Source organism: Patella vulgata, chromosome 3, assembly GCF_932274485.2.
Source record: "Patella vulgata chromosome 3, xgPatVulg1.2, whole genome shotgun sequence".
Taxonomy (NCBI): Eukaryota; Metazoa; Mollusca; class Gastropoda; family Patellidae; genus Patella; species Patella vulgata.
Genome location: NC_065881.2, coordinates 77351386 through 77364868, shown reverse-complemented (window position 1 = coordinate 77364868; position 13483 = coordinate 77351386). Strand labels below are relative to the sequence as shown.

The following is a 13483-nucleotide window of genomic DNA, read 5'->3' as shown; positions in this document are numbered from 1 at the left end:
CTTTGAGTCCCTTTTTCCAAATGGCACTGAAACGCATTATGGTACACGAATGGTAAAATGTTTATTTTGTCTTGAATATTGGATATCAGAAGCTCATCTTTTCCCTGTAAGATCACAAGACCAATGTTGATTTGAATTGACAAATAATTTGTGTTTTCAATGTCAAAGATTTTTAATGATATTGAGTAAGAGACTTAGCTACTTTAAAATTGAAGAAAACAAATAAGCTACAATATGGGCAAAATTGCAACTGTAAGTTCCATAATAATGCTAACTCATGTGGCCGATTTCATCTACATTGTTTCATGTTGTACAAATACTACTATTGCTTTCATGGGAGAGAGAGAGAGAGAGAAATGGGGTTTAATGTCCATTCGACACAAACTAGGTCATTTCGGGACTAACATATGGTTTAATTTTGATTTCAATATTTTGCTTGCGCGTAGGGGTCTTTAGTGGTGGGAGGAAACCGGAGGACCCAGAGAAAACCCATGAGGTTGCTTTCATGTATTTATACATGTAACTGACAATAATCATATAAATATTGTCATAAATTAGACCAAGTAATATATAAAAAAAATATATACATGTATTGTTTAGAAATCATGTTATTGTTGAGTGGGGGTGATTCAAATGAACTATTATTACTGTTAACGATCTCAAATTGATAAAATTGATGGAGATTTCACTCTTGTCATTTTGAGTCTAACATATAATGAATTTTTATTCTTATCTCATCTGTTCAAATAGCAGTTCCCTCATCAGTCGTGCAGGATAGAAGGGCTTGGTAAGAAAAAGCATCCCAAACGTACAGCGGCTATCAGGGCAAATTTATGCCTGACTTCATTAGCCTTATGGGAGCAGAAAAGTATGCCACTAAACTCCATTTCATTTCTTTCCATAGGGAGCCACGGTGGCTAAGTGGGTAAGATACTGGCTCGCTAGCCTATAGGTCCCAGTTGGAGCAGAACAGTAGGACGTTAAACCCCTTTTCATTTCATTTCTTTCCAAACAGAAGGATTTGTTTAATTCTGTCTGGGGATCACGTGGCTAAGTGGGTAAGACGCTGGCTCGCTAGCCTGGAGGTCAGGTGTTTGATCCCTGCATTGGCCGAGAAAGTTCATCCTAATTTTCCAGCGTGGTTTCCCCTTGTCAGTGATGCAGGACGAAGGGCCTGACAAGGACAGCTGTCTAGTCGTTCGGATGGGACGAAAAACTGAGGTCCCGTGTACACATTGGCGTGCACGTAAAAGATCACTTGGCAGTTGGAATTCGATATAAGAGTAGGCCGTAGCGTCGCTGCCCGGGCAAAATTTCCCTCATAGCACACTGTATGGCGTATGCCCGTCTTCATTAGCCCAGGTTAGGAGCAGAACAGTAGGACGTTAAACTCCATTTCATTTCATTTCATTTAATTCCGTCTGCCTATAAACTTGCGTAGAACTCTAGCTGTCATTTTCTTATTTGGATTACTCAGAGCCCAAGATGATTCAAGATGGGTTTGAAAATGGTCTTATGCATGCACTTTAGATCATAAGGTCTGTCATGTAATCAAATAGTGTGGTTTTTATCTCATACTTGCACATGACAAGGAGTAACCTGTTTCACAGAGGTATTGCGAAAGTGGCTTCATAATCTTAAACCTCTGTACATGCAACATTACATCACGAGGCATCAATGATTGTTTACATAACGTCAACTGGTCCAAGCCGAATGATGCCTTTTACCCATTTACACTAAGAAGGAACATTTTTTATCCAGATATACTTCAAAACACCTTTATTTATTTTCCTAATACTTCAAAAAAAAATTATTGAAATTGATTTGCAGAAACAAAAAAGTTAAAATTGCGAGATAATTAATCAGGACCGATGTCATTCCTATTGGTGATTGTAGCGGCCTATTGAATATTCACTGCTGATTAGTGTGGACATACTGGACAAGGAGAAGGGTCACCTGCCACACCACGTGGGTTTTCTCAGGGTCCTCCGGTTTCTTCCTACTGCTAAATAATTATGTTATGTTTTAGTCCCAAAATAACCTACTTTGTATTGAGTGGACATAAAACTCCATCCATCTTTCATCTCTTTAATTTTAAAGGTTGGGGGTCAAAGGTATTGTTGGGGTCAAAGTTTGCTACGAACCAAATAAATCACATGTACTTATTCTCTATAGTATTTTTATAGTATATTTACTCACTCGTGTTTATTCAAGGTAAATTGCTGGATTTATCTCGATAGATTATTAAATAATGATTCATTTCTATTTATAGCAATGACACAATTCTACAAGGATGTATGGGAATAACAATGATTTGTTAGATTGGTAAACATTAAAGTGATATTGCCATTTATTTCAGGTGTGTGGAATGAAATGTGGTTTTATTTTTCTGCACCAACTGGGATAATAAAGACAGGCATACACCATTCAGTGTGCTATGTTGGAAATTTTGCCAGGACAGCAACTACAACTTCCAAGGTTCTTTTACGTGCACGACAATGTGTACATGGAAACTTGTTTTTTTTGTTACATCTGAACAATTAAATGCTGTTCCTTCCGAGGCAACACTGCCATGGAGGAAACACAACTCCAAAATGAACTTAGGCTACTACTACTATTAATAAATTGAAACTATATGTAACCTTTATGTCCTGCTTCTGGTTTAATTACAAATCATAATTTATTACTGGCCACTATCTGAGTGTTATGTTAGGTTTATATAACTGGCTTGTACGTGAGAATGAGTAGGATCACCTGTCCAACCTTGTTGGTTTCTCTGGAAACTCTGGTTTCCTCTCACTCAGTGCTTTGGAGATGAGGAAAGGAGCTAAATACTCTGTTCTCCTGATTCAGTATTCAGATGTCATTCCAACCTCGTGGGTTTTCTCTGGGTCCTCCGGTTTCCTCCCACTGCTACTGAACCCTACGCGCCAGGAAATTATTGAAATAAAATTGAACCATATGTTAGTCCTGAAATGACCTAGTTTGTGTGTGTGTGTGTCTCTCTCTCTCCAGATATCAGGTACTAAATACCATTGTTATATTGATTAATTCACAGAATTATATAAATAGCACAAGGTCTGAAACCCATGCCAATCAATATCCAATAGTCTAATCATATTGATTAATCAATAATTCACCAAAAGCATTTGTTCTTAATACAATCTGTTGGTGACGTGGCTCAAGACTGGATTCATTCTGATTTTTTTTTTTGCTACTGCTTGACATTTCTAAAAGGTTAAAGGACCATGCCAATTCAGGTATTCATTCACGATAAATGATGGCATCAAGATAAATTTTTCAGATTTGAGTGAAACATTTATTTGATCAGTTATCATTTAGGAACTCTAGGACCTAGAACTGACCAGCTTTAATTAAACTGCAAATTTAACCAATAGGCCTTAATCAGTACACAATTACATGTACTTCACTTACCTAATTATGTTTACACTTTCAAACATAATACACATGTACAACAACCTCAAACACAAACTGCATCATGTACATTATAAATTAATTTTAATTTTTGGCCTTTTTTGCCGAGCGTGTAACAGATTTGTTGAAAAATTGAAGTGATTAATAGGTCTGACTGAACCCATAACTATAATTTCCCATGGTTTATACAATCAGCTTCTAAATGTTATTATTGTTTATTGAATTATCTCAAGACATTTGGTGTACATTACAATCAATTACTAAACTCAATACACAATCAACTTGCTACTTAAAATAAATAATTACATGTCCTTACATTATTTTATAGTCCTACTGACTTCTAATGTATGATTTCCTAAATATTATTATTGTTTTTTAAATTAACTGTTTAGGTGTTAATGTACATTAAGTAACTTAATCCCAATAAACAATCAGGGTATGTGTATTATATAATTACTATACACCTGATCTTTTAGAGGCATTTACAAATGAAGTAACTAGATAGTGCAATTAACTATAACACATACTTATGGAAGAACAATTACTGATTTATTTAGGCGACGTTTCGAAGAGTATTCTCTTAATGTTTTCAAACAAGTACAGTAACAAATGTGTAGGGCAATTATATATAGACAAGCAATAACAACAAATTAGAAACCATGCATGACAACAAGATCAAAGGCATGAAAACAACATGATCAAAGGCAAGGTGCATATGAAGGATTAGTGAGACCACTGATAATTGGTATAATTAACATTGGAGTTATTAATAAATAAATCAGTAAATGTTCTTCCATAAGTATGTGGTGTATTCCCACGACGGCGCAGTTACAGACCGTGACCAAAATTAAAATCCTTTACATGAAGGCGCCAATATCGACTTGTCGGCTTTTATTTGAAGAGAGGCATGTTGTTATTATTAGGACCCAATTAAAGGTGTTAAAGATTTTATGAATTTATGTTCACCGTGAATTTTATTCACCAAATGGCAACTAACGATTAAAATTATCCAAGTTTTTAATATGAATCTTGGCAACTAATGATGAATATCATCAAATCATCCAAGTAGTGTTCACCTATTCACTCACTCTCAATCAGTGTCATTTTTAAAGATGTATAAAATCCCGTTACACTATCCGAAATTCAGATAATACTCTACAATGGCAAACGCACAACTGGAATTCAGCCTTGTACCTACAAGTCGCGGAGGACGATATCTTTGCTCAGATGTTTATGTGTACCGTGAAAGTAAACAAAAAATAGATGCAACTACTGTTTGGAAATGCAGCACCAAGAATTGTAATACTACAGCGATAACATTGTTTTAAGTCATATGCCAAAAATGATGCTAAAATGTTGGTTAATTAGTTACATTGGGGATTATGAAAATGTAAATTCTTATCATAACAATCTATAACACCATTGTTACGTTTTTAATCCATTTTAATCCCTAGGAGGTGGTTTCCCACGAAGTCGGCAAAAACGACCTCCTTTAATCCATTACGGTCAATAACTGCGCCTTCGTGGGAATAAACCAAGTATGTGTTATTGTTCATTACTTTACACCTCTGTACATTATTTTATAATCTTACTTCCTTGTACAATCTGTTTGATCATCTTCTTAATGTATATAAATAACTAATATATTTATTTTTTTAACAATAGTCATTCAATAAATATCTACACATTATAAACATACAATATATAATAATAGGATCTGAAAACAAACCAGAGGTTACATGTATATAAATTCACTTTTATTTATATATTTATAAATCATAGTTAAAGGGTATACCTACCAAACGACATATATGTGGTTTAAAAACAATATTCCAGCTGCCATAACTTTTTGAGGATAATCCTTTTCTTAAAATTTCACAATTTTTACAGGTATGTAGTTTCTTTTCTAAAGAATTCACTATACATTTCTGTATTACAGAATTTGATAACAGGATCCTTAATGGTGATGGATTTGATAAACAAAAAAGTTTATTCATTTCCTATGATGATAAATGAAACTGAAAAGAGAAAAGAAATTTAATTCATTAGCAAGCTCCTGAAGATTAATTACCATTTATTAAATTTAAAGAGGTAGTACTTTCACCAGTGTAAGATCATTATAATATAATAGGCTTAGCTGATGTTATCCACACCCACATCATGATTAACTACAAAGTTCCAATTTGGAATTGGATTTATAAAAAGACTGGATCGCTTCGAAGAACGCAGAAAGAGACAAGAAACAAATAACAAAGAAAATACGAGGACTGGTATGTACTTTGGTATACGGCATTTAATAAGGTTTAGTTGTCAAGAATGATAAGGAATAAGACATTTACTCTAAATTTGGAGTTTCAATAACTAAATGAGTGTAGCCTGGGGCAATTCTGAAAATAATTTGAAATAAAATTAGACACATTGTGCTTTTTTAAATGTGCCTAGCTAATTTTTTTGATGCTAACAAGCACACTCCACAATAAATTATAAATTTTATGTACAAGTTTATTCGTAAAAAGAATAATCATATTTCAATATCAACCCACTCCAATCCCTCAATCCATTCAAAATTTATTTAACAGTATTGAATCCTCTGGTGACATTTATAAAATGTAGTTGATTTTCAAAGATTTGTATTGGGGTAGGGAGTAGCTCCAATTGATTTACCAGTAATACTACTATCTGTATTATAATCCTTGAGTGGCATTTAGTGATTGAGCACATTAAAAAAACACAACACAATTTATATGGAATACAATCACTGGTTTATACACATATAGCACAACGTTTCGACAAGTATTCTCTTACCGTTATCAAGTACAAAGGATAACGATAAGAGAATACTTGTCGAAACGTCGTGCTATATGTATATAAACCAGTGATTGTATTCCATATAAATTGTGTTGTGTTTTTTTTAACTATCTGCATCTGTACTTTGTGATCATAATAACTATTGAAATCAATCCTGTGTCTAATCAAGTTCTTTATATTTTCATAAAAAAAAAGTAGCAAAATACACTGTGCTGGATAGCAGAATTTTAAATACTCAGTTTTGTTGCAATTACTTTACACGTATTTCATAAGACAATTTAAATAAAATTGTTGTAAATTAAACACGATGATACAGCTTAATTAAATCATCTGAACTTTTCGCATAAAATGAGTTGAAATGAGATAGGGTTTAACGTTATACTTCTCTGCACAGACTGGACTAATCAAGATGGGCATATGCCATACAGTTTGCTTTGAGGGCAATTTGGTCCAAACAGCAGCGATACAGCCTACTCTTATTTCGTATTCCAACTGTCAACGGCTCTTTTAAGTGCAACCGAATGTGTACATGGGACCTTCGGATTTTTTTTCCCATCCGAATGACTAGACAGCTGTCCTTGTCAGCCCCTCTGTCCTTCACCAAATATAAATTTGAGTCTGAAGGGCCAATCCAGACAATTACATACTAATGATAACATTTACCAAGTGAGTGTCCATCTTTAAGATTCAATCAAGACGCCATCTTCCTAACAAAGAGACCAAGAAGGTGGGGGGGGGGGATTATTAAAAGTACACACTGTGTTTATTTAAATACATCAAAAGGTATTTCATAACTAGACACTAGGTACTTACACAGTATAAAATTTGGGAACATATGGCCAATTCCATATGCCAGCTTAAATTTAAGGTAACAAACTAAACCTCAGCTGTCGAGTATCGACCCCTTCTTGGTCCTGATGCTAGCTAAAACCTGATTATATTCTTCCTGTAATCTTATTATATGTGCATTTTAATACTCCATATACATGTATATTTATACTTATAATATATGTTTATATCATTTATGTATCTTGCTTTTGGAGCTGATTTATATAAGCCTTTGGCTTGTTTCGGTATTCTGTGAATAAAATATTGTTTAAAATTTTTTTTATAATTTCCAAGAAAGCATAACATAAAGATAAGCACATCTACTGCACTGTACAGTTCTGGGCCTGTAGTGATACAGGTGGTAGCACGACATTTCCGTCCCGCGACCTTTGGGACTCAAGTCACTCAACACGAACTACTTTTGGACTAGTCTGATGATGATTCAGACTTATAGGACGACTTTTCGGACTAGGCCTGGCAACATTTTGGTCTCGAGTTTCTGACTCGGATGAATAAATAAAAGACTGTTGAAAATGTGTGTGTAAATATCAATATAATAGCTGGGGTTTTTTTTGTTTTATGTCAGGTTGATGACAGTTTTTTAACAATAATAAAGAAATATAACATTGTTAGTTGTCTTTTATTATTGCTATAACCGCTAGTAAAAGATTGAAAACAAAAACAAAGAACCCAACATGTCTTTTGTTTTATTTAATAAAAGATTAACACTACTAGTTGTCTTTTGTTTTGTTTAATCAGCGACTATTGAACTTGACAATCAAATATTGTAGGAAATTTGTGTATATTTAATAATTCTTAGTTGCTTTCCTTTTATCAAATACTAAATGAGCTTGCTTGACCGATCACTAATATTCCAACAAAGAACCGTAAGGATTCTTTCAGATACTACAATAACATTGGGATTATCAGTTAATCAGCTTTAATTATCCCGCTTTGATCATTGTCATTTCTAATATTTTCCAAAAAGACTTTTCTTTGTACGCACTAATTATCGATTGGCAAACCTGCAGCTCCAGGTTATCGTTAAAAATTTCTAGGGACTTGTAAAAACAGTGCATGTGGTGTAAATATTTGCTTTTGCCTTTTCAAATAAATTTATCAGCATAGTATTCTTTTTTAAAAAACATATTACTTTTACGGGAAACAATGATTATCAAAGAACTAATGTTTTATCGTTTGATAGAACCTTTTAATAACCACATGTTTCATGTTAATATATATTCTTCCATGTTTTGAATTGGACAATTCCCAATAAATTCATCAACTACTTTTTAAATCAATTATACATACATGTGGTACAGATATAAAGAAATAAATCATTCTTTTTATAAACATTCAACACTGGAAATATTGCTGTTCCTTTAGTGTTCTATACAGTGCGTGATCCACAAATGCATGTGCTGTACTTGATGGCTAGAGGAAAATTTTGCTTGCAATTTATTTTTATAAAATCATTTTTGGCTTATTATAAATTGATTTGACAGTTATCTTCCACCATTCCTTTCAACATATTTCCAAGTCCGAAATGTGGCCTACCCTAGACAGAATTGTCACCTGTCTGAGTCCAAAATGTCAAGGCCTTATTTTTTTTTTAGTCCAAAAGGATGTAAGTCCAAAATGTTGTGGGATCAAAATGTCATAAAGTCATACAAGATAAAACTATATCCTCTAAAAATGAAAAATTGTCTTGGTCAGCTGCAATCAATAATTTAACATTGGAACTCCAAAGAAATCATGTTCATTTGCTAAATAAGGAGAATATAAAGAAATCCCTTGAATCAAAATTTAACTCCTTCTACCACATACCCTCTAACTCAAATAACAGCATATTACGTACATATTTCATCTCTAAAACTACTGTTACAAACTCTCCAGACTACATGAATTTAAAAACAGAGATCATAAGAAAATTATGACCACACTTACTCAGTACGCATCACTTAGAAATAGAGAGAGGCAGATACAAAAAAAGTTCCTGCTGATCAGCGTCTATGCAAATTTTGCGACTTAAATTTGATGAAAACGAGCAACAGTTTTTGCTAAACTGTAGCAAGTATGAAAAAATATGTAAAGCCCATTTATATCCAGCCTTCTCAGTAAATCCTGAGATTTCCTACAAATTTTTTAATCTCTTTAACCCACCAAAATCGATTGCCAAGGCAGTAGGCTTTATATGTGTTTTGGACTTTTGATAAGAGAGCTAAATAAAATTTGGTGGCAACTACATGTAACTGAAACCCCTTAGATATACATGTAGGCCCCCTATACTTTTTGTATGAATGTATATGTTGTCTATGTAATGTGTATTATTAAATGTAAATGACTATGTCTAACTAAGTGTATATGTATGCATGCTGTCCATAATCATAATGGATGTTTTGATGCAATTATTAACATCTTATCTTATCTTATCTACAGGTTTCACTACAGGTGTATTTAAGATAAGATGTTAAGGGATTAAACAAAATGAGTTTGCAAAATCATGAAATGGCATTAATTGCAGCTAAAACAAAACCCCTAGCTAACAAACATCAGATTATACGTTTTAGCTAGGAGTACGTTGTTTGAAAAGCCTGCTGAGCCTGTCACTGAGACAGACTGATAAATTGTAAGTGACACAATCACTGACACATTCACACAGTTACAGACAGGTTACGGGCAGTCACATAATATTATATACATGACATTACTCCATTGTTACTGTACATCATAAATAATCAATTAATTTCAGAACACAATCTATGCACGAAATTGAGATCTCCCGCCGTATTCAATTAAACAAAATATATATAAACCTTGTATGTAAGAATCCTATTTCGACGGGAATATTTTAACAATCCATAGAACCTTCACGAAAGTTAAATTTTCTTCATGGACGTCGCCATTTTGTTGTAAACACGGTATTAAGCCAATCAAGAGATGTGTTCCTTACGGAAAGGAAATAGATGATTTCGTGAAAGCGACCAATCACAAAATCGTTTCACCCCGCGTAAAGTCGAAAGAATACGTCCTTCGAAGGTGAGTACTCCTATTCAATCGTCAATATAACTGTTTCTAGTGAATGATAATCATAATACTTTATGTTATTAAAAAGCCAAATAGTTCCACTTTCAAATTATGCTATTTTTAACACTAATTGGGGTCAAAATGATGTTTAATGTTCCCGTGTGTTTGTTTACAATTTCGACATAACGCCATGCTGCTCGGAAAAAGGCTGGCAGCTAGCTTCTTTGTTTTCGTATTTTCTGGATATTTTCTCTCCATATTTTAATTTTTGGGTTTGGAATTGATGTTTATATTATATTGTCATGGCCAAACTGGCTTGCTTAATGTTCTATGATGGCTATTCTGACTGCTGGTGGGTATAATATGTTTTCCCGTCAATAAATTATCAGATTTATTTATTTGAACCGAACTGACACTGGACGTCAGTTTTCATGGCGGTCTTCCCCTGAGTTCAATGACATCATTCTAGTCGCATTCTTTGATATCTGTAACATAAAGGAACGACATAAAATCTGCATATTGTTGTTGACAATGTATTCTTGAATCAAAATACTATTATAAATTGCGGAAAAGAGTTTTATACATAATGGATAATAAGAGTAAAATTGACAATAATCCAAGTATAGATTCATGTGTGGAGGTGTCCTCTTCAGTGTTCAGTCTTGTTTGCACAAGACTTTCTCAATTCTCTGGTGTTGCTTGTTATACTGATGAAGCCAGCCATGATTTAGACTTGCCATTGTTTTAAATAACTATTGTTTATTTAGCATCTAATCCTTCTAATTCTTTGAAAATTTCACCACAGTTTCTTGCGAGTAATGCACAATCAATAATTTGGTTTGATCTATCATGACAAAACAATCAAATAAAGAGAAACGTAATACAATATAAGATGGTGAAAAATAGAAGTTGACAAATCTTTTGTTTGCTTGAAATTGCACAGACTCGGTAATTACGATTAGATTATTTCTATACATGTTCCAAGACCATTATTATATGAAATAGGTCTGGGATAAAACCTGAACATGTCAGCAAATTGGACAATTAAATGGCACAATGCCAATATATCCGTTGAATGATAAATAACTTTAATAATATTTAAGTGGGTTAATAACATAGCATTTGATTTATATTTGAGCTCCATAATGTAAATTTTAAAAAATACATGCAGAAATGGTTCTTTTTAAAATTGTATGTGAACAAGCATTTCTATAATTATGTGCTTAAAGACATGTCAATCAAGTGAATAATGTTAGATGCAGTCCTTACATTTACGCTAAATTCAAATTTACATATTAAATATTAACTTTCTTTAACTTATTTAAACATCATTAAGAATAAGCTTGCCTTAGTCTTCATGTACATGATCAGATGTCATTCAGATTTAATTTTATGACCTCGTGGACAATAATAACTTTGATAAATAAATAATTTCTTGACCTTTATTTGTTATTTTCTTCTATTTTGCAGATGCTGAGGATTAATTTAATGCTGTGTGCTAGACGTAAATCTAGTTATGAATTTGTGTATCTTTAATAGGAAGGATTATAAAATCTCTGCATGCCAGCTCTACGCTACGAAACATTGTGGCTGCCAGACATGTCAGAGAAAAAATCACCTCCAAGAAAGGTGAAATTGATATAATTTCTTAGTTTTGTTGTTCTCTGTGTAATTTGTGATTCTAGAATGTGGATTTATGTTGATCTGGAGTATTGTATTATCGATTAACCCCGGAGAGTAGCAGAGCTTTAGTTTTATCAATTCCCGGGATTAATACCTTTGTGTGTTTTAATTGAAAATATTGTGTGTTTAATTTGTAAATATTGTGAAAAACATGTGACCCTATCATCATGATACTTGTTGTTATTTTCTTTGCTTTTCTTTGTATGTTAGTGGGATGGGTTGAAAGTGGTAACTATGATTGTACATGAACAAAGATAAATATTTTAATTAAGAACACTTAAAACATGATATTATCTATGACGTGCATTTAGAAAATGTGGAAAAGGGTGGGTTTTAAGGGAAGAATGGGTGCACTTTTTCATTTTACGAAAAGAAAGTTTTAATATATTTACATGTAATAACATAACACATAAAACAGATTGACCTTATAGTACTTGTATTCACGACAAGAATATTTACTCACATCAGAAGATACAATAAATAAATGCAAACATGACACTTTGTTGTAAAAATAACAGGATTGTTTTATTTACATTATGACATGTTTAGTTCACAGGTTTTGAATAAGACCTACATTATAAATTCTATCATTAAACATACATTATGCAAGACTTAAATCTGCCTATTGCAGGTCTTTCTTTAGGCCTGAAATGTTTTCTAAATTATTAGACATTGATCATCTTATCCAGGCCATAATCAACTCTCGATGGCATTGGATTTCTCCAATATTAAATAGATTAGAACAATTCAGCCATATTTTGATTTAAGCTAAAAATGGAGGAGCAAGACTTAGCGTCGAACAACCAGTACGGTGGTTGAAATTATTGCACACGTCTTGTCAAACCTTCAAAGGCTAATATCTTCGCTCGCAATAGAGTAATTTGAATGAAATTTTCAAACTATTCATTTTACATTATCTATTTTCGAACTATTATAGCAAGAATCGCTAGCTCTTTATCTAAATCTTACTATATGTATCTTTAATATAAGCTTAAAGATGCATTATATAAGAGCTACATGTAAGTCTGCCTATTGCAGGTTGTTTTTCAGGCTTTAAATCTTATATACATGTAATTTATTATTTAGACACAAATTCACATGACAAGCCTAAATTATTTAGACACTAAATCATATAACAAGCCTAACATCAACTCTTCTAGAACATCGGATGACTATGATTTAAATGGATTTGAACACCCATGAGATTTGAAAATTTAACGATAAAATGGATAATCAAGACTTAGTCTTGGTTGTCCAGTACTGTTGCTACGATAATGAATGATCTAAGAGTACGCTACATCTTCAAATAGTCATGCATATAACTTTGTACAGAAAAAAGTAATTTGAATGAAATTTTCAGTACATGTATATTTATTATCTATTTTTGAACTACATGTACAATGTATTATGATAGCAAGAAAGGCCAGCTCTTTATCTAAATTTTGCATACTGCATCTTCAATGTATTAACATGTAAATGTAGGTAGATGCATAATTAAGATGGTACACAATACACCTACATGTATATATTTTACTTTCTTATATACTGGACTCTTATTAATAATGATAAATTGCCATATTCTGAAAAATTACATTAACAGTACTGCATGCAATTGTCTTATTTACACAATAGGCCTACATTTCTTATGATCTATATGTATACACGTAGATCCTGCACCGTTGAGGATTGATGTTTTTTAAAG

At 32.8% G+C, this 13483-nt stretch overlaps 1 protein-coding gene and 1 long non-coding RNA gene across 2 annotated transcripts in view; one reads left to right on the top strand and one right to left on the bottom strand.

Moving 5' to 3' along the window:
• LOC126816849 (paraplegin) overlaps positions 1-10222 on the bottom strand; it is a 61749-nt gene extending 51527 nt beyond the window's left edge. Inside the window, exons 1-2 of the mRNA XM_050543623.2 lie at positions 9888-10222; positions 5235-5453 (exon numbers count right to left, since the gene is read on the bottom strand). Of these exons, the coding sequence (XP_050399580.1) occupies positions 5235-5432 (198 nt within the window). The 5' untranslated portion in view covers positions 5433-5453; positions 9888-10222. The remainder of the gene's footprint in view (positions 1-5234; positions 5454-9887) is intronic.
• An 82-nt stretch (positions 10223-10304) lies between these two features.
• Positions 10305-11727, top strand: LOC126816878 (uncharacterized). The gene is made up of 2 exons (XR_007678636.1): positions 10305-10450; positions 11569-11727. It is a non-coding gene; the product is annotated as an uncharacterized LOC126816878 (long non-coding RNA).
• The last annotated feature ends 1756 nt before the right edge of the window (positions 11728-13483 follow it).